Source organism: Pinus tabuliformis, chromosome 9, assembly GCF_031772625.1.
Source record: "Pinus tabuliformis cultivar Carrire ecotype Pingquan chromosome 9, CPIR1, whole genome shotgun sequence".
Taxonomy (NCBI): Eukaryota; Viridiplantae; Streptophyta; class Pinopsida; order Pinales; family Pinaceae; genus Pinus; species Pinus tabuliformis.
This window is the reverse complement of record NC_142307.1, coordinates 262,671,191-262,690,119: the sequence shown is the minus strand read 5'-3', so window position 1 is coordinate 262,690,119 and position 18,929 is coordinate 262,671,191. Positions and strand designations below refer to the sequence as shown.

Genomic DNA, 18,929 nt, shown 5'->3' with positions numbered 1-18,929 from the left:
GCTCTGATGATAAACTTTCCTCTCCAAACCAACGCTTCGTTCCTCGTAACTGCTCGGCTACCATAACCAGGGTTCGAATGTCCCCGGGTATTCATTTGGCGCGTCAGTTGTTCAAAATTCAAATTTCAAACGAGAATAGAAAGCTTTAATTGCATTCTGAAGGGAGCAGGTCGATCAGTAGGAGAACGGAGGAGAAATTACGGATACAGGCTGTGAATTACAGTGAAAAGACACAATGCGGCAGAGGCTACCGATTGCAATTAGTTTTCCGACATCGGGAGTGGGAAGGGTATATCCGTTAACGCCAACGGAAACGGAGAGGGCCCGCTGGCCACGTATGCGTACATCGTATATCGTATGTATCGTATATGCGAGCTTTCTTATGGAATGGTGGTGGCGGTGGCGATCAAGGCGGAGGCGGAGGAGAATGATCAGGGCTGTCCCGTCAAGCTCTTAGGGTGCATTAAATATGGTGTCTTAGAGGGCATTCAATACCCAATAGCATGGGTTTTATTGTTTGCCCAAAATGAGTATCATTAGGGCACCCCAAAATGAGTATCATGGTAATACGAAGTGCCACGATAACAATAATATATTTTCTTGTGTGGTTCCAGGGTAGCTTGATTTCCGTAACGTTGAATTTGAGTTTTTTTTGCCAACACCGTATCGCAATTCTCCTCCTATTTTTCCATGCCTAGTCACTTCGTTCAAAGAGTACCCATGTGTCCTAGTTCATTCCATCCCGTTATCCCTGTTCACACCTGAAACGCCGTTTTCCGACCTTATTTGCTCTCATCTAACTCAGATCTATGCCCAATGTGGCCCGACCTGCCTTCTATCCTTTCACATTCATTTCTTGTGGTGCTTATATTACAAGCCTTCCACACCTTACACCCTCAGTGTTCCCTCGTGCCTTCCACTGTTTAGCTTCAGCTGATATTAAACTATATTCACGCTTTTGTTCTCAGATCAAACCAGGAGTACCCTCAAGATCTTGATATCTTCTGACTTTGGTTCTTTCCTAATTAGGCCGATAGGCCTTCCTATGCATCAAGTTTTCATCAACACTTTTACCCTGCTTCGTTCGATCATGTTAGACAATTTCAACCGTTGATTTGAAGCGTGCACATCGTGCTTTCTGCTGCCGATTTTTAGGCCGATAGGTTTTGACATCTGGCTACTGGGATACAGGCATGCCATTACTTCAACCGCAAGTACCATTGGAAAATCCCTAAAAAGAAGAAAGAAAGGTCACATTGAACTACACAAAATGCACATCATTTTTAGGAGCAGACATTTTTAGGAGCAGAGCGCGTGAAGCTTTTGTAGCAATGACAGCCATGGACGAAGAATACGAATACTCGGGAGGCCGAGCGAGAATCCCCGACGACACTCTTCTCCACGCCATTTTCCCGGACTTCGCATTATCAGACTCGATGTCAGCCGAAGAAACAGAGTTCCGATTGAAAGAACTCCAGGTACAATGTCTAGACACAATTTCAGATTTCGCTAAGGATTATATATGGCAACACGAATCATTCAACCTTCAACCTGTTGTAACCTCATCGTGTCCCTGTACTCTCAATTCCAATCTCCGGGACTCGAACCCGCGGGCTTCCGTTCCCCATCTTCACAGCAGGCTCAAGTACGGAGACAACATAGAGGACGAATGGTTCGTGGTCTTTATTCTACGCGAAATCACGAAATGCATACCTAGTGTTTCGGCCAGGGTTTGGGATGGCTCCGGCCAGAAAACAGCGAGAACAGTGTTTTTATTCGACAGGGAGAAATTCACATTCTACCTTTGTCCACTTCTACGGGAGAGGTTTACCATTTGCCGGTGAAACCCTCAGTATGGGACCCCTTGCGGGCTCTCACGAGTGGTTTTGTGCAAACCAGAGCTAGCGATGGTGTTCAGAACGCTATAAACAGTCGTATTAAAGGTCATCCCAATAAAGTTAGGGTTCACATGCATAGGGTCAGGGTTCGAGTTCCTCTGAGCGTGGCTCAGGTTTTGAAGCACGAGCCGCACTTGATTTCTAAGGCGGTGGAGGCCTTTTATGAGCAGGACGTGGATTCCATGAAGGCGGTGTCTCGGATGGAGAAGTTTTTGGGCAATAAGGAGATGGTATATGTCTCTGTGAGGATGTCAAGGGCCATGTATACTCAGCTCGTGCAGCAAGCCTTTCAGGCACCGCGTTGCTATCCAATGCCGCCTCTGTCATCTCCAAATTACAAGGAGGCGGAATTGGGTATGAAGATAAGCTGTGGATTTGAGATGATGTATCAGCAGAGATCGCATTATCAGTAAGAGATGGAGAATGCAGAACTCGGACTGAGTGGCTCAGGGGTTGCTGAAGTCCAAAGCTCGGCACTGAAAGCAGCGAGGAGTAGAGATATTGGATGGGAGGCATTCAGGAGAAGCTTAGAGAACAAGGGTTATTTCAGGGGTCTTCTTGAAGGTTCGAAGGAGCATAAGAAGCTCATGGATGAAGCATTGGATTGTTACAGAAATACCACACTCTTCTCCAGAGTCAGGTAAGCTTAATTTTTTTTTCACAGATGATCCATCTGATGCACTACCTCCTCAATTTAAGTACACATTATCAGCAGTGAGAAACGTCATAAAATCAAATAATTTCTTTTATTTATTCTATATCTGGCAACCTATTTTTTTTACATGGATGGTAAACCTAGAAAGGATATCTACCCACCCTCATACATTTGAGCGAAGAACTGGTACCTTGCCAGCACCATACCATAATCTGCTGGTAGGTTAAAGAAATTCCTTTATTTATTCGTAAACAGGAATATATTATCTTTACCTGGATGGTAAACCTTGTAAGAAGCTCTACCCACCCTCACACATTTGAGCGAAGAACTGGTAACTTGCCAGGACCATACCATAATCTGCATACCTCAATAATATTCAATATAGTCAAGAGCCACACCTGGAAAATCTCATTCAAGGGAGGAGCATGCCTGTTAGGATTAGAAACCGTGTCATTGTAACAAAAACTTCTCAAGTTTCCACTAGACCACAGCCTGATGTACAAAGCAACAGAAGTTCTTGTAATTGAATTCAAAATTGTATGCAGGCTTCTCTAATATTGTAAGCAATGGGGCTGTTAAATTCAATTTGTGTCTACAGAAGGGAGGCCAAACACACATACATGTGTGCCCAGATAGTGCACACATGTATATATTAAACACGCCTCCAAGTTCTATCGATAAAAAAATATATCAGTACAATGAACATATTACGCAAAAAGGGTGGATAGCAGAAAGGCTTTTCCCATAGAAACATATAAAGGGCAGGTAACGTTGGGCCTAAGTACTAAAATTGGCTACCTATGAGCTAGTGAATCCTGTGATTTACAAAACACAGTTGTACAGAGTCCAGACACAATCAAATTGCACCCCTTAATGAAGACACATGCCTTCATGCAAGAGTGCAGCATGAGCCTGGTAGTGAAACAGAAATCAAACTATTCCTTTGCAACTTTTCAGGCATCATGCGAAGGAGTGACATATGTCTGGTCAGGAAGCACAACTAACCTATTAACTATTACCTATAAAATGTTGAAAGGGTGTGAGGGGAAACACCACACCCCCACAGGATATGCAGATTTGAGACTACTCAAGTCCATCAGACCCCAGCCAGCAAGAGCACCCTTGATGGGCCACAACAAGTCAGCAATGGCATGGGAGTGGCAGAAAAGGTTTATTTTCCTATGCCTTGCAAACAGCATCACATGCACCAGTAGGCAAATTGAAACTGAGAAAGGCTTCAGCAGTAAAGAAACTGTGCTGTGGCTGGAAATAAAGGGCATCATGGCTTTTTCCCAAAGCAAACTGATATCAGCTCTGCCATATGAGGATAGGACAGATAAGGTCAAATTAAAATGATTATAAAATGCAAACCAATAGTGTATCTGCCATATCAGGAGTCAGGACAAAGCAAACAAGATGAAATCTTGAACAGTCTCTAGGTTGCTTGGCCTTTGCAGGAGATTATTTAGCTTTGGAACCTTCTTCTTTAATGACGTCCACATGGTTATGTTATAAAATGTTGTATTTAACCATAACCTCCCCAGGTCTTGAGTTAAGTCTGTCAAAGTGCGTGGCTGTGGTATGATGCGAATGAAATCTGCCTTTTTTTGACGTATGACAAATCATGGCTGTGTTCAGTTTGCAAAATAGCAAGGTGTGATCAAAGCTGTTCACTTACTCTCTTATGTCAGTAGTCATGATTAGAAATTCCAATCAAATAGTTGATAGCAGAGTACACTAAGCAAGTGAGCTGCATTCTATCAAATCGGAAGGTCGCGGCGTGGACTTTTGTCTGAGGGAGGGGAATGCATTAATCCAAGGAGCTGCGTGCCATCAAATACAAAGGTTATGGCTTGGACTTTTGCATGCATGTAGATATATTAAGTATTTGCAGTTATTTTAAGGCCTTCTTCTTTTCTGCACTTACCTTTGTGCTGGATCTACGATCATAATTTTACCTTAACAATATTACAAGTGCAGAATCAGGTTTGATTTATCATTGGCAATAGGGGTGTTTAAAGGGTAGTTGCCTATTTACAGGCATAATGTTAATTAGCCGTGTGATGAAGGTGTTTGGTTTTTTTTGGGAGGAGGCGGGGGTGTTCTCCTTTGTTTTGCAAAATTGATCTTTTACAAATTTTGCCAAGCCTTTTGATTTTTAGCAATTTTTGTAGTTCAGGTCTGAATCATAGCTAAACTCAATGGATCAGAAGGGCATGCTTTAATGAAATAAGATTTGTTTGATCGGTGTCAGAGATACTTGGGATAATCTGACTGGTCATAAAGATGGAAGTCGCTGGAGAATCTGAACACACGCCTGCAGATTCAGAGGCCAATTATGGAGGTGCAGTGGAAGTGGAATCAATTCAAAATGAGGAGGGTATGATCGATAAAGGGAAACCAGATAATTATAGGACAATGATGCAGTCTTATGAAATTCCGTTTCACAAGCCAAAGGTAAGCATGCATGCATTGTTATTTTGTGCCCATATCGTAACCTTAAGTCATGGGAGGTTATTGGGATTGATGAAAATGGGTGTTGTTAGATCCATCAAGTTCAATTGAAAAAAAAAAGAGTTAATATATATATTTTTAAATAAATAATTTCTTAAAAATAAAAGCAATAAAGAGTACCTCGCATTTTTCCTCGAAAGAAAGCAATGTAAACAGTATCTCACCATCTCTATAGGTGATGGATGCAATCTCATCATTAGGCACATATTATATATTTACAGAGAAATATATATATATATATATATATATATATATGAAGTTGAAGTTACTTCAAATCCAAATCCAGTAGCATATAATCCAGCATTTACAGTGGGATCTGAAATTCTGAAACTACTTTGAATTCAACAATGTATATTCTAATATTTGAAGATACTTTGAATTCAATGATGTATATTCTAACATTGCAGGTACTTAAAGGTAATTTGAATTTCAGTGTGTATTGTAACATATATAACGTTAATTGCCCTGTTGTTGGGTACTTATTGATTGCTTCATCACTACGTATGCTTATTTTAATTTGTTAAATATCTTTTTTTGTTATATGAGGCGGGCGTCGAGGTTTCAGAACTTCTCGGGATTCGATCAGAGATCAACTATAGGGTTGACACATTTGAGGTGCTCGTGATTCGTGAGCAGAATCATGAGAAGAGTATTTTTGGTTTCAACGGTAATGTTGTAGTGTACTCTATACATATCTCTAAGTTTGATATATCTGTGAGCTTATAATATGTTACAATGTTATTTTTTTTATCCTTTTCATCTAAACGTGTATTTACATTAAGAATGTTTTGGGAGCTATTAACATAGCGAATCATAAGTTTCCATAAATTAAAAATGAAAATTTGTGTGGACAACTTTCTTTCTTCTTGGTAGAGTTCCGGGACTCGAACCTGTGGGCTTCGTTCCCCATCTTCATGGCAGGCTCAAGTACGGAGACAACGTAGAGGACGAATGGTTCGTGGTCTTTATTCTACGCGAAATCACGAAATGCATACCTAGTGTTTCGGCTAGGGTTTGGGATGGCTCCGGCCAGAAAACCGCTGGAACAGGGTTTTTATCCGGCAGGGAGAAATTCACATTCTGCCTTTGTCTGCTTTTGCGGGAGAGGTTTACCATTTACTGGTGAAACCCTTAGTATGGGACTCCTTGCGGGCTCTCAAGGGTGGTTTTGTGCAAACCAGAGCTAGCGATGCTGTTCAGAACGCTATAAACAGTTGTATTAAAGGTTATCCCGATAAAGCTAGGGTTAACATGCATAGGGTCAGGGTTCGAGTTCCTCTGAGCGTGGCTCAGGTTTTGAAGCACGAGCTGCACTTGATTTCTAAGGCGGTGGAGGCCTTTTATGACTGGGACGTGGATTCCATGAAGGCGGCGTCTCGGATGGAGAAGTTTTTGGGCAATAAGGAGATGGTAGATGTCTCTGTGAGGATGTCAAGGGCCATGTATGCTCAGCTCGTGCAGCAAGCCTTTCAGGCACCGCGTTGCTATCTGATGCCGCCTCTGTCGTCTCCAAATTACAAGGAGGCAGAACTGGGTATGAAGATAAGCTATGGATTTGAGATGATGTATCAGCAGATATCGCATTATCAGTTCGAGATGGAGAATGAAGAACTCGGACTGAGTGGCTTAGGGGTTGCTAGAGTCCAAAGCTCGGCACTAAAAGCAGTGAGGAGTAGAGATATTGGGTGGGAGGCATTCAGGAGAAGCTTAGAGAACAGGGGTTATTTCAGGGGTCTTCTTGAAGGTTCGAAGGAGCATAAGAAGCTCATGGATGAAGCATTGGACTATTACAGAAATACCACACTCTTCTCCAGAGTCAGGTAAGCTTAATTTTTTTCACAAGTGATCCATCTGATGCACTACCTCCTCAATTTAAGTACACATTATCAGCAGTGAGAAACGTCATAAAACCAAATAATTTCTTTTATTTATTCTATATCTGGCAACCTATTTTTTTTACATGGATGGTAAACTTGGAAAGGATATCTACCCACCCTCATACATTTGAGCGAAGAACTGGTACCTTGCTAGCACCATACCATAATTTTCCAATAGGTTAAAGAAATTCCTTTATTTATTCGTAAACGGGAATCTATTATCTTTACATGGATGGTAAACCTTGTAAGAAGCTCTACCCACCCTCACACATTTGAGCGAAGAACTGGTAACTTGCCAAGACCATACCATAATCCGCATACCTCAATAATATTCAATATAGTCAAGAGCCACACCCGACAAATCTCATTCAAGGGAGGAGCATGCCTGTTAGGATTATAAACCGTGTCATTGTAACAAAAACTTCTCAAGTTTCCACTAGACCACAGCCTGATGTACAAAGCAACAGAAGTTCTTGTAGTTGAATTCAAAATTTTATGCAGGCTTCTCTAATATTGTAAGGAATGGGGCTGTTAAATTTAATTTGTGTCTACAGAAGGGAGGCCAAACACACATACATGTGTGCCCAGATAGTGCACACATGTATATATTAAACACACCTCCAAGTTCTATCGATAAAAAAATATATCAGTACAATGAACATATTACGCAAAAAGGGTGGATAGCAGAAAGGCTTTTCCCATAGAAACATATAAAGGGCGGGTAATGTTGGGCCTAAGTACTAAAATTGGCTACCTCTGAGCTAGTGAATCCTGTGATTTACAAAACAAAGTTGTACAAAGTCCAAACAAATCAAATTGCACCCCTTAATGAAGACACATGCCTTCATGCAAGAGTGTAGCATGAGCCTAGTAGTGAAACAGAAATCAAACTATTCCTTTGCAACTTTTCAGGCATCATGCGAAGGAGTGACATATGTCTAGTCAGGAAGCACAACTAACCTATTAACTATTACCTATAAAATGCTGAAAGGGTGTGAGGGGAAACACCACACGCCCACAGGATATGCAGACCTGAGACTACTCAAGTCCATCATACCCCAGCCATCAAGAGCACCCTTGATGGGCCACAACAAGTCAGCAATGGCATGGGAGTGGCAGACAAGGTTTATTTTCCTATGCCTTGCAAACAACATCACATGCACCAGTAGACAAAATTAAACTGAGAAAGGCTTCCGCAGTAAAGCAACTGTGCTTTCGCTGGAAATAAAGGGCATCATGGCTTTTTCCCAAAGCAAACTGATATCAGCTCTGCCGTATGAGGATACGACAGATAAGGTCAAATTAAAATGATTAGGAGTCAGGACAAAGCAAACAAGATGAAATCTTGAACAATCTCTAGGTTGCTTGGCCTTTGCAGGAGATTATTTAGCTTTGGAATAATTTCTTAAAAATAAAAGCAATAAAGAGTACCTCGCATTTTTCCTCGAAAGAAAGCAATGTAAACAGTATCTCACCATCTCTATAGGTGATGGATGCAATCTCATCATTAGGCACATGTTATATATTTACAAAGCAATATATATATATATATATATATATGAAGTTGAAGTTACTTCAAATCCAAATCCAGTAGCATATAATCTAGCATTTACAGTGGGATCTGAAATTCTGAAACTACTTTGAATTCAACAATGTATATTCTAATAGTTGAAGATACTTTGAATTCGAAGATGTATATTCTAACATTGCAGGTGCTTAAAGGTAATTTGAATTTCAGTGTGTATTGTAACATATATAATGTTAATTGCCTTGTTGTTGGGTACTTATTGATTGCTTCATCACTACGTATGCTTATTTTAATTTGTTAAATATCTTTTTTTGTTATATGAGGCGGGCGTCAAGGCTTCAAAACTTCTCGGGATTCGATGAGATCGACTACAGGGTTGACACATTCGAGTTGCTCGTGATTTGTGAGCAGAATCATGAGAAGAGTATTTTTGGTTTCAATGGTGATGTTGTAATGTACTCTATACATATCTCTAACTTTGATATATCTGTGAGCTTATAATATATAACAATGTTATTTTTTTATCCTTTTCATCTAAACATGTATTTACATTAACAATGTTTTGGATTTATTAACATAGCGAATCATAAGTTTCCATAAAGTAAAAATGAAAATTTGTGTGGACAACTTTCTTTCTTCTTGGTAGAGTATTTGGATTTTGCTCTATGTATATGCATAATTCTTTCCAAAGGCAATTTGTTTGTTTAATTGGCTTGCTTTTCATTCCCTAAGTATTCAATATGGTTGGGTAGAGAAGCATTGTCAACTGGTAGGGGATAGTCATGGTGGTTATTGCCTTGGTCACTACAAAGCTTCATAGATGCTTGGCCATCTATAGAGGTTTCTTAATTTTGGGTAATTAACTTACTCTAAAATGAAATAAGACATTCAATGTGTTCCGTGTAATATAGATATAAACAAAACATCTAAAGAAAAGTAATTGCACAATGATCTAGTCCAAGAAAACAAGGTTTTCCACAAACCAATTAAGACTTTCAACCTTTTTGGCTTATTTTCTTATATCAAACATTTGTGCAGGGTTTCAACCAATTAACATTTCATTGAGTATATATCTACAAATCAAGGATTTTGGGATCAAATCCCACAAAGCAATTCTATACCTGCTCTTCAAATTCCTTCAAGCTTTTGAAAGTAAAACTAATGAATTATCAATATAATTTTACAATAATAAAAAGCAGTTAGAAGGCCTTTAGCTAGCTCAAATTGCTCATTCGCTAGGCTTGAACCAACATCTCTTCTAGAGAAATTCAACAATTTTAATTTAATAATCCTATCGGCCTCTCTTTGTACCTTTTGGGACAATTTCTAGTTAGGCCGATAGGCCTTCCTTTGAGTGAGCCTTTCGTCGTCCTTTTGTTTCTAAGCTTGACAGCTAGCATGCACATTCAGCGGGCAAATTGTTCACATCTGTCACGCAATTTCTGTTTCTCCTTAGCCTTTCCTCAACCTTTCATTCTCCTATTGACAACTGGCATGGTTGCTTACAATTCCTGTTTCCTCATAATTTCATTCTCCTATTGACATCTGGCATGGTTGCTTACTCGATATCTGGCGATGTACCTGGACTAAATGCGGTCCAGGTTCATTGCATCTATGGTCGTCCCTTCCATTTCAAGCAGATCCCAACTCTGAAACATGCCTTTCATTTCTCCCTTGGTTGTTGGTGCTCTGCAACCTCACTCTTCTGGTGCTTGAGGTGAAACCTACACTAGCACACCACATGTATCTTTTTCCTCCTCGGACTTAGAAGCCGTTGCAAACCCTCTTTCAGTATTACAAATCCTCTCTTTGAGGTTTTCACCAGGAATTTTATTTATCTGTCTTGGATAAATCTTTCCCAATTTCACTTGGATCTTAGGTTCATTTAACAAAAGCGTAAGGTCTTCATGGGAAGTTTTTCAACATTATCACCCACTACACGCCAACCTTCGCAGGTAAGGCTCTTGTTGAATATATGATGTTTATGTTATCATAGGTCTTTTGTTTTGCATGCTCATAGAAATCCACCATTCGATCATATTTCAAAGCTTTAGCACTTGTTTTTGAGAGAGAAACCCCATAAAATATCGCCTGAACGACACAGTTTTGAGGTCGGTGAAGAAATTAGCGACTCGATTAGGTTTTGAAAGCTTCCGCGTTCTCTTTCCCGTTTGGAAACCTTACAAATCTTGAATTTACGCGGCTCGTTTTGAGATTCCCGAGGAAATTTTGTTCTCTCCGTCTTTTCTTAATCGCTTTGTGAAATTTCACGAGAATTGGTATGATCTAGCTGGTTTAGCAAAGAATGGAGGCTATAAAGCCGGGAAATGAAACAAAAATTTCAGAAGGTTAATGAGAAAAAAATAATAATAGTTGTTCCTTTAAAGGAGAAAATTGGTAAAGATGCTAGGCTATGCATGGGCGGCAGAGTGAAGAGCAACAACGGCAGCGGCACATGTTGCCTGTCCCAAGTCATGGTACAGTTGGCGATTCTTCCAGTATTAAGTTTTTCTCTAAGGTAATCTTATGCTCTAACTTTATGATCTAATTGATTTGAAAATCTCCCTTGGCTGTTGGCGCTCTGCAACCTCACTCTTCTGGTGCTCGAGGTGAAACCTACTCTAGCACACCACAGGTATCTTTTTCCTCCTCGGACTTAGAAGCCGTTGCAAACCCTCCTTCAGTGTTACAAATCCTCTCTCTGAGGTTTTCACCAGGAATTTTGTTTATCTGTCTTGGATAAATCTTTCCCAATTTCACTTGGATCTTAGGTTCATTCAACAAAAGCGTAAGGTCTTCCTGGAAATTTTTTCAACATTATCACCCACTACACGCCAACCCTCGCAGGTAAGGCTCTTGTTGAATATATGATGTTTCTGTTATCATAGGTCTTTTGTTTTGCATGCTCATAGAAATCCACCGTTCGATCATATTTCAAAGCTTTAGCACTTGTTTTTGAGAGAGAAACCCCAGAAAATATTGCCTGAACGGCACAGTTTTGAGGTCGGTGAAGAAATTAGCGACTCGATTAGGTTTTGAAAGCTTCCGCGTTCTCTTTCCCGTTTGGATGCAAGTCTTTTGATAAAACTGTAAATGTCTTATATGTAGTACTTCTTTCTTTTGTGAAAATCTGCAATTATACATTGTGATGACTTGTACCGTAGAAATCTTAGGTTTATTTAACACTTCATGAGTTTGCAAGTGTGTTCCCCTCGGTTATGATTTTCTGAAGTTTTTGGTTGTTGGAATTGTCTAAGTCTCCAGCCTTGATATCCCCGATATCATTGCTACAAGATATAGAGCTGTTGCTGGTTTCGTTCAAGCAGTCAAGCCCTTTTTTTGGATTAAAAACTGTTGCACCACAGATAATTGAATATTTGTCGTTTTAAATATCTATACGAGTGGTATTCTGGGGCTAGCTTGTGGTTGAGATTTACAAGTTGGAAAAATTTAGCCTTTCTTGTTTGATTTTGAGAAGTTTTCAAATAACTGCAAACAGTTTTAACTTCATGTAACAGTTTCTTTATGTAAAAGTTTTTGTCTGATTAGCCAGTAATCAGTTATATAATTTCAATAATAGCAGTTTGCAGAAAAAATTCAATGATACAATTTGTTGTTTTAAAATGCCCAAGCAGTGAGTTATAACATTTACTCACGCACTTAAAAATTTGGAACTGGTTTGATCTTGATCTTCTCAATGATTAAAGTATTTTGTCTGATCTCAGAGTAGTTCTTTCAATTTGGTTGGCTGTATATTTATTATTTTGAAAGATGTACTTCTTTCGGGACTATTCCTTATAGCAGGGAACAATTAGCTTATGAAACTAATCCTATATTCAAACTAACCCAACGCCTAATCCTATATTCATCTGGGACTGTACATGTCTTTGAAATTATCACAATTTAATAATCTTATCAGCCTCAATTTAATAATCTTATCGGCCTCTCTTTGCACCTTTTGGGGCAATTGCTAGTTTTACAGCCATGACTGGGAGCTCTTCAAAGCAGTCTTCCTCTGTCTATGACTTCACATTCAAGGTAATTTCTGTCTTCATACTAATTTATCTCTTTGAACTGCCTTCTCTGCTATTATTATCTATTAACCCATTTACATAAGAGAGCCTGAAGCAATATTGTCAATTTGTATGCAGGACATCAGGGGTAATGATGTGGATCTCAGCATTTACAAGGGAAAAGTTTTACTCATTGTCAATGTTGCCTCTCAATGGTAATTCTCTTTTTTTCTTCAGTTGGTTATAGTGATTTTACAGCCATGACTGGGAGCTCTTCAAAGCAGTCTTCCTCTATCTATGACTTCACAGTCAAGGTAATTTCTGTCTTCATACTAATTTTTCTCTTTGAACTGCTTTCTCTGCTATTATTGTCTATTAACCCATTTACATAAGAGAGCCTGAAGCAATATTGTCAAATTGTATGCAGGAAATCAGGGGTAATGATGTGGATCTCAGCATTTACGAAGGAAAAGTTTTACTCATTGTCAAAGTTGCCTCTCAATGGTAATTCTCCTTTTTTCTTCAGTTGGTTATAGTGATTTCATGGTGGACATAATTTATGTGATTAAAGGGGGAAAAGAAGTTTTTTAGAACTTTCAGCGTTGTAATTTTGTCGAAATAGGCCCTTTAATATGATTTATTTTAAAACATGTATTCAAGGAACAAAATTATTATGCATGGCTTTATGAGAGTGAAATTATCCCTTTTCATAAACTTGACTGATTAGGTCCTCTATATTATACTTCTATTTTGCAGTGGATTGACTAACTCTAATTACACTGAGCTGAATGAAGTGTATACAAAGTACAAGGATCAAGGTATTATACAGATTTATATTGTTATAGAATCTGTCAGTTCTAATGATGCTTAAAGTATTTTTTTCTCTAGATGTACTTCTATTTCTGGTGCTAACAATAGTGTGTATCTTGTACCAGGAAGGTTAGACTTTTATACCATTCTAGGTCAAGTTTTTATTTCAAACATGTTAAAAATCTTTGGCTTAGTTTAAACAATATACTGTAATGTGTCGTAGAGTCCTATGTTACCAGAAACCTGACCAGCAAACTGGTTTTGGTTCTGTTCCCATGTCCACTCCTGTTCTTCTTTCTGTCTTTACATTTGGAGGAGATCCTGTTACCAACATCTTGGCTCAGGGGTAGGTCTGTGATGTGTCACAAATGAAGGGATACCATTTGCTTTACATCCAGCATGCACATTTCCCATCTTTGAATGAAAAGGTGCTTTTTTCAGGGCAAACATGATTCTTCTCTTTCTATGCGACTTTTTTCTTATTTGATGTTCCTTATTTTGATCGGCACGATCTTCCTTTTATTGGGCTCAAAGGGATTTTTTTAATTTGAGGCTAGGATTTCTTGCTTCTTTGTAATCCATGGAGTTGCCTTATCACTCAGTCACTATAAGACTTAAGGTGCAGTGTAATCCTTTGGGTTTCAGTCCCATGGAATTAAATTACATCAGTAAAGTGCTGCTCAATTTCATATGAATAGTGACTGAGTGATAAGGCAACTCCATGGATTACAAAGAAGCAAGAAATCCTAGCCTCAGATTAAAAAATCCCTTTGAGCCCAATAAAAAGAAGATCTTGTCGATCAAAATAAGGAACATCAAATAAGAAAGAAGTCGCATAGAAAGAGAAGAATCGTGTTTGCCCTGAAAAAAGCACCTTTTCATTCAAAGATGGGAAATGTGCATGCTGGATGTAAAGCAAATGGTATCCCTTCATCTGTGACACATCACAGACCTACCCCTGAGCCAAGATGCTGGTAACAGGATCTCCTCCAAATGTAAAGACAAAAAGAAGAACAGGAGTGGACATGGGAACAGAACCAAAACCGGTTTGCTGGTCAGGTTTCTGGTAACATAGGACTCTACAACACATTACAGTATATTGTTTAAACTAAGCCAAAGATTTTTAACATGTTTGAAATAAAAACTTGACCTAGAATGGTATAAAAGTCTAACCTTCCTGGTACAAGATACACACTTTTGTTAGCACTAGAAATAGAAGTACAACTACAGAAAAAAATACTTTAAGCATCGTTAGAACTGACAGATTCTATAACAGTATAAATCTGTATAATACCTTGATCCTTGGACTTTGTATACACTTCATTCAGCGCAGTATAATTAGAGTTAGTCAATCCACTGCAAAATACAAGTATAATAAAGAGGACCTAATCAGTCAAGTTTATGAAAAGGGATAATTTCACTATCATAAAGCCATGCATAATAATTTTGTTCCTTGAATACATGGTTTAAAATAAATCATATTAAAGGGCCTATTTCGACAAAATTACAACGCTAAAAGTTCTAAAAAATATGCTTTTCCCCCTTTAATCACATAAATTCTGTCAACCATGAAATCACTATAACCAACTGAAGAAAAAAGGAGAATTACAATGAATAAAACACTTCCCTTGTAAATACTGAAATCCACATCATTACCCTTGATGTCCTGCATACAATTTGACAATATTGCTTCAGGCTCTCTTATGTAAATGGGTTAATAGATAATAATAGCAGAGAAAGCAGTTCAAAGAGATAAATTAGTATGAAGACAGAAATTACCTTGACTGTGAAGTCATAGACAGAGGAAGACTGCTTTGAAGAGCTCCCAGTGATGGCTGTAAAATTAGGAAAGAACCGAAGTCGGAAGATATAAAGATCTTGAGGGAAGACGATACCTTCAAAGACCAGACTCTCAGATCTCGGAGCACACATAGCTTCTACAGGGGCAGTCTACAAGTGCAGTTGTAGAGGTTCGAACTTCTGACCTGCTGAGAGCTAGGAATGTCCAACCCACTAAAACTGAAGAACAGGTCATAACATTAAGGCAAAACCCAGAGGTGAGAATCATGTGGTTTCAATGTTCATTTATGTCCACTTTGGTATTAATCATATGTTTTCATAGGTCTGCTTATTAATTCTGTGAAATCATAGAATATATCATACACACACTTTTGTTAAGTCAGAGTATGCAATCATTGTATATATGTTCTTTATGATTTTTGCATATATTATCTTCTTTTATGTTGTGCAGGTGGTGGTGTTAAGAGTCTCATTGCACTGTGCTCACTGTGCCAGAAAAGTCACTAAACACATTAAAAATGGAAGGTGACACTTTTTCAGCCTGCTTGCTTAATATTGTATGTTATCTGTCAATAGATACCCCAACATCATATATGTAAGCAATTTTTGTGACAGAATACACAAACTCTGGTGTCCAACTGTGTCAGGTGTGACAGCATTTGCTATAGATCTGGAGAAAAAGAAGGTCACAGTGATGGGTAACATATAACCCATTGGAGTTTTGGAAAGTGTTTGCAAAGTAAAAAATGTTGAGTTCTGGCCTCAGGAGAAGTTAAGCTAAAAGGCTGCAACAACATTTCTGTAATCTAACAGTCTGTATAACTAAGATCTAGTCCTTTAGCCTTCCAGCTTTTTAGAAGTTGCAGATATATCTTCACTATTTGTGTTGTTGCAGGCTTTTGCAAATAGCCTGATCTTGCATTTTTTAAAAATTGCAGTTCACAGCGTTCTCATGTTGATGTCCTACATCATTTCAAAGGTGACAAGAACAGGAATATGAGCATGGACGAGTCCTTTGTGGATGTGCTTGACCATCTGACAGAAAGTAGAAGTGCAAGTCTGGAAGAGTCTAGTTTTCTTCTGAAGGGCGATTTTCTTGAGAAGGAAGGTCAATGATCAAAGCTTAGTTCCTTCCACGAAAAAGGATTAATATAATATGTGGTTGTGCATTTATATTTTCCAGGAATACCCATGATTTCTCTGCACTGTATGACTGCAAAGAGGCTGTCACTAAGAGCTGATCATTTCTGAACAGAGCTTGAAATGTTCCAGGTTGCATTTCTATTGTCTGTGTTATAAATCTATCATTTTATAATTGCAGAAGTTAGAGAGAAAATATATATATGTTGGGCATTATTTCTGAGTTGTACATAGTACTGGAATATATCTTAAATGGGCTGCATTAATAAATTTCAGTGGTTTTATGTTATACATAATAGATAGTGTCATTTCAGCTGCGGGCCAGCCTCTCTATCTCTCTAGGAAAGCCAGTCTCTAGGATTGCTTTTGATCCTTTGTCATCTAATTTTATGTCTTTGCGCAACAATGCGAGGAAAGGCAAAAGAAACACCAGGGACGAGACGGTGTAGAGGCTTTGGCCCTGTGACCCTTCAAGCTTCAATCAATCTTTTGCTTCCCGATTATAGGAACTTAAACATTGCTTAGTATTCCTTTGAACGTCTGAAAAAAGTTACTATATCTTTCTTTGCATGAAATCACTATAACCGACTGAAGAAAAAGGAGAATTACCATTGAGAGGCAACATTGACAATGAGTAAAACTTTTCCCTTGTAAATGCTGAGATCCACATCATTACCCCTGATGTCCTGCATACAATTTGACAATATTGCTTCAGGCTCTCTTTGGGTTAATAGATAATAATAGCAGAGAAAGCAGTTCAAAGAGATAAATTAGTATGAAGATAGAAATTACCTTGACTGTGAAGTCATAGACAGAGGAAGACTGCTTTGAAGAGCTCCCAGTCATAGCTGTAAAATTAGGAGAGAACTGAAGTCGGAAGATATCAAGATCTTGAGGGTACTCCTGGTTTGATCCGAGAACAAAAGCGTGAATATAGTTTAGTATCAGCTGAAGCTAAACAGTGGAAGGCACGAGGGAACACGGAGGGTGTAAGGGGTTTATATAGGAAGGCTTGCAATATAGGCACCACATGAAATGAATGTGAAAGAATAGAAGGCAGGCCGGGCCACATTGGGCATAGATCTGAGTTAGATGAGGGCAAATAAGTTTGGAAAACGGCGTTTCAGGTGTGAACAGGGATATTGGGATGGGTTTCAGCCCCATGGAATTAAATTACATCAGTAAAGTGCTGCTCAATTTCATATGAACAAGTCATAATGGGAGGGGATTGGGTTTGTGTTTCTTACCTCTGAAACCTGACATCCACATTTCTCGTTCTGTTTCCATTTCCGATAACATTATGTAGTCAATCTATATGTTGAGAGGATGGAGTGCTGGAGGTAGCAATTCACGTCTTTAGATTGAACTAGTAAGGATGCCTCTCATGAAAAGGCCATATGACTTGGTGATAGACTAAAGACTGAACTGGTAAGGATGCCTCTCATGAAAAGGCCATATGACTTGGTGATAGAGCAGATCACCGGCTAGGGGCAGATCCTTGGACTTGATTCCTAGCCTGTGCAATTTTCAGTAGTTTCCAAGCCTCCCCAATTTCTAATAAGGGGGATATTTTTCTCAATGGGCTAGTTGATGTGGCCCACATTTTCGGTCCCATTCCTGACCACCCAGTGATTTTCTTCTAGTGCACTCTGTTACTGTCTTGTCTGTGACCATTCAGCCCTAGAGACAATTATCAGATGCTCAGCAGTACCCTTTCCCTATTGTGAACATATTGAGGACTTAACTGGTATCTACTTAAAACTTGAGAGTCAACATGATGTTGAGTGATTCAATAAATACTTGCAATTTTCATTCAACCAGTTTTCAGAACTTTATTTTGATTTACAACTCTCGAAACTTTTCTGACAACTTAAGTTGTTTGGGGAATTGTTTACAGGGTTAGAAATATTGGCTTTCCCATGCAATCAGTTTGGTGGACAAGAACCAGGTGATAATGCTCAGATTGCAGAGGTGGCCTGCACTCGCTTTAAAGCAGAGTTTCCCATATTTGACAAGGTCTTCATCTTTTGATTTTTATACCATCTTGGATTTCTTCTCTTTTAATGCTAGAGGATTCATTTAAACTTAACCAATCCATCTGGTTGCTTCTTTGGATCCTTGGTGTTCAGTAGCAATTTTGTGATGTAGGTCAAAGTTAATGGTAGTAATGCAGCTCCTCTCTACAAGTTCTTGAAGTCAAGCAAAGGTGGGCTTTTTGGCGATGGAATAAAGTGGAACTTCACAGAGTTTTTGGTGAAACAAAGATGGAAATGTTGTAGAACGATATGCACCCACTACTTCTCCATTGAGTATTGAGGTATTTGGCAACCCCTCTTTGTTAGTTCTATGTATTGAGGTATTTGGCAACCCCTCTTTGTTAGTTCTATGTATCATATATGCAGATATCCTTGCTATCACTTGCTCACTATATCATTACTTTGCATACAAACTTGTTTGATCTTGAAAGGGTTTTTGAGTAAAAAATTCTGGTGTAGTATAATTGGGATGTAAGCTTGAAAATTGTCAGGCCAGGGTAACTCCAGAATGAGTGAGAGAGAAAACTGATCTTATTATTCATTAGCTAACTCATATATATATACATAAATACAACGGATGAGTTCATCTTCCTGATGACTGTCCAGTTCACCCATCCGTTTCGGATTAGGTGTCAACATTCCCCCCCTTAATCTGAAG

The 18,929-nt window shown here is 38.9% G+C and overlaps 1 protein-coding gene, 1 long non-coding RNA gene and 1 pseudogene across 3 annotated transcripts in view; 2 read left to right on the top strand and 1 right to left on the bottom strand.

The window, feature by feature from the left end:
* Positions 1 to 998: 998 nt before the first annotated feature.
* Positions 999 to 18,929, top strand: part of LOC149148203 (protein ecdysoneless homolog) — a 112,389-nt pseudogene continuing 94,458 nt past the window's right edge. The window contains exons 1-6 of the transcript XR_016262540.1: positions 999 to 2,538; positions 12,447 to 12,510; positions 12,624 to 12,700; positions 13,242 to 13,303; positions 18,133 to 18,251; positions 18,384 to 18,552. The product of XR_016262540.1 is annotated as a protein ecdysoneless homolog (transcript). The remainder of the gene's footprint in view (positions 2,539 to 12,446; positions 12,511 to 12,623; positions 12,701 to 13,241; positions 13,304 to 18,132; positions 18,252 to 18,383; positions 18,553 to 18,929) is intronic.
* LOC149148205 (putative phospholipid hydroperoxide glutathione peroxidase) lies at positions 13,807 to 17,450 on the bottom strand. Its single transcript, XM_089439482.1, has 3 exons — positions 17,028 to 17,450; positions 16,845 to 16,921; positions 13,807 to 14,651 (listed from the first exon to the last, which is right to left on the bottom strand). Exons 1-3 carry the CDS (start codon positions 17,079 to 17,081, stop codon positions 14,537 to 14,539), a joined length of 246 nt encoding a protein of 81 aa, XP_089295608.1. The 5' UTR covers positions 17,082 to 17,450; the 3' UTR covers positions 13,807 to 14,536.
* Positions 14,909 to 16,168, top strand: LOC149148206 (uncharacterized). The gene is made up of 4 exons (XR_016262541.1): positions 14,909 to 15,352; positions 15,547 to 15,620; positions 15,743 to 15,907; positions 16,034 to 16,168. It is a non-coding gene; the product is annotated as an uncharacterized LOC149148206 (long non-coding RNA).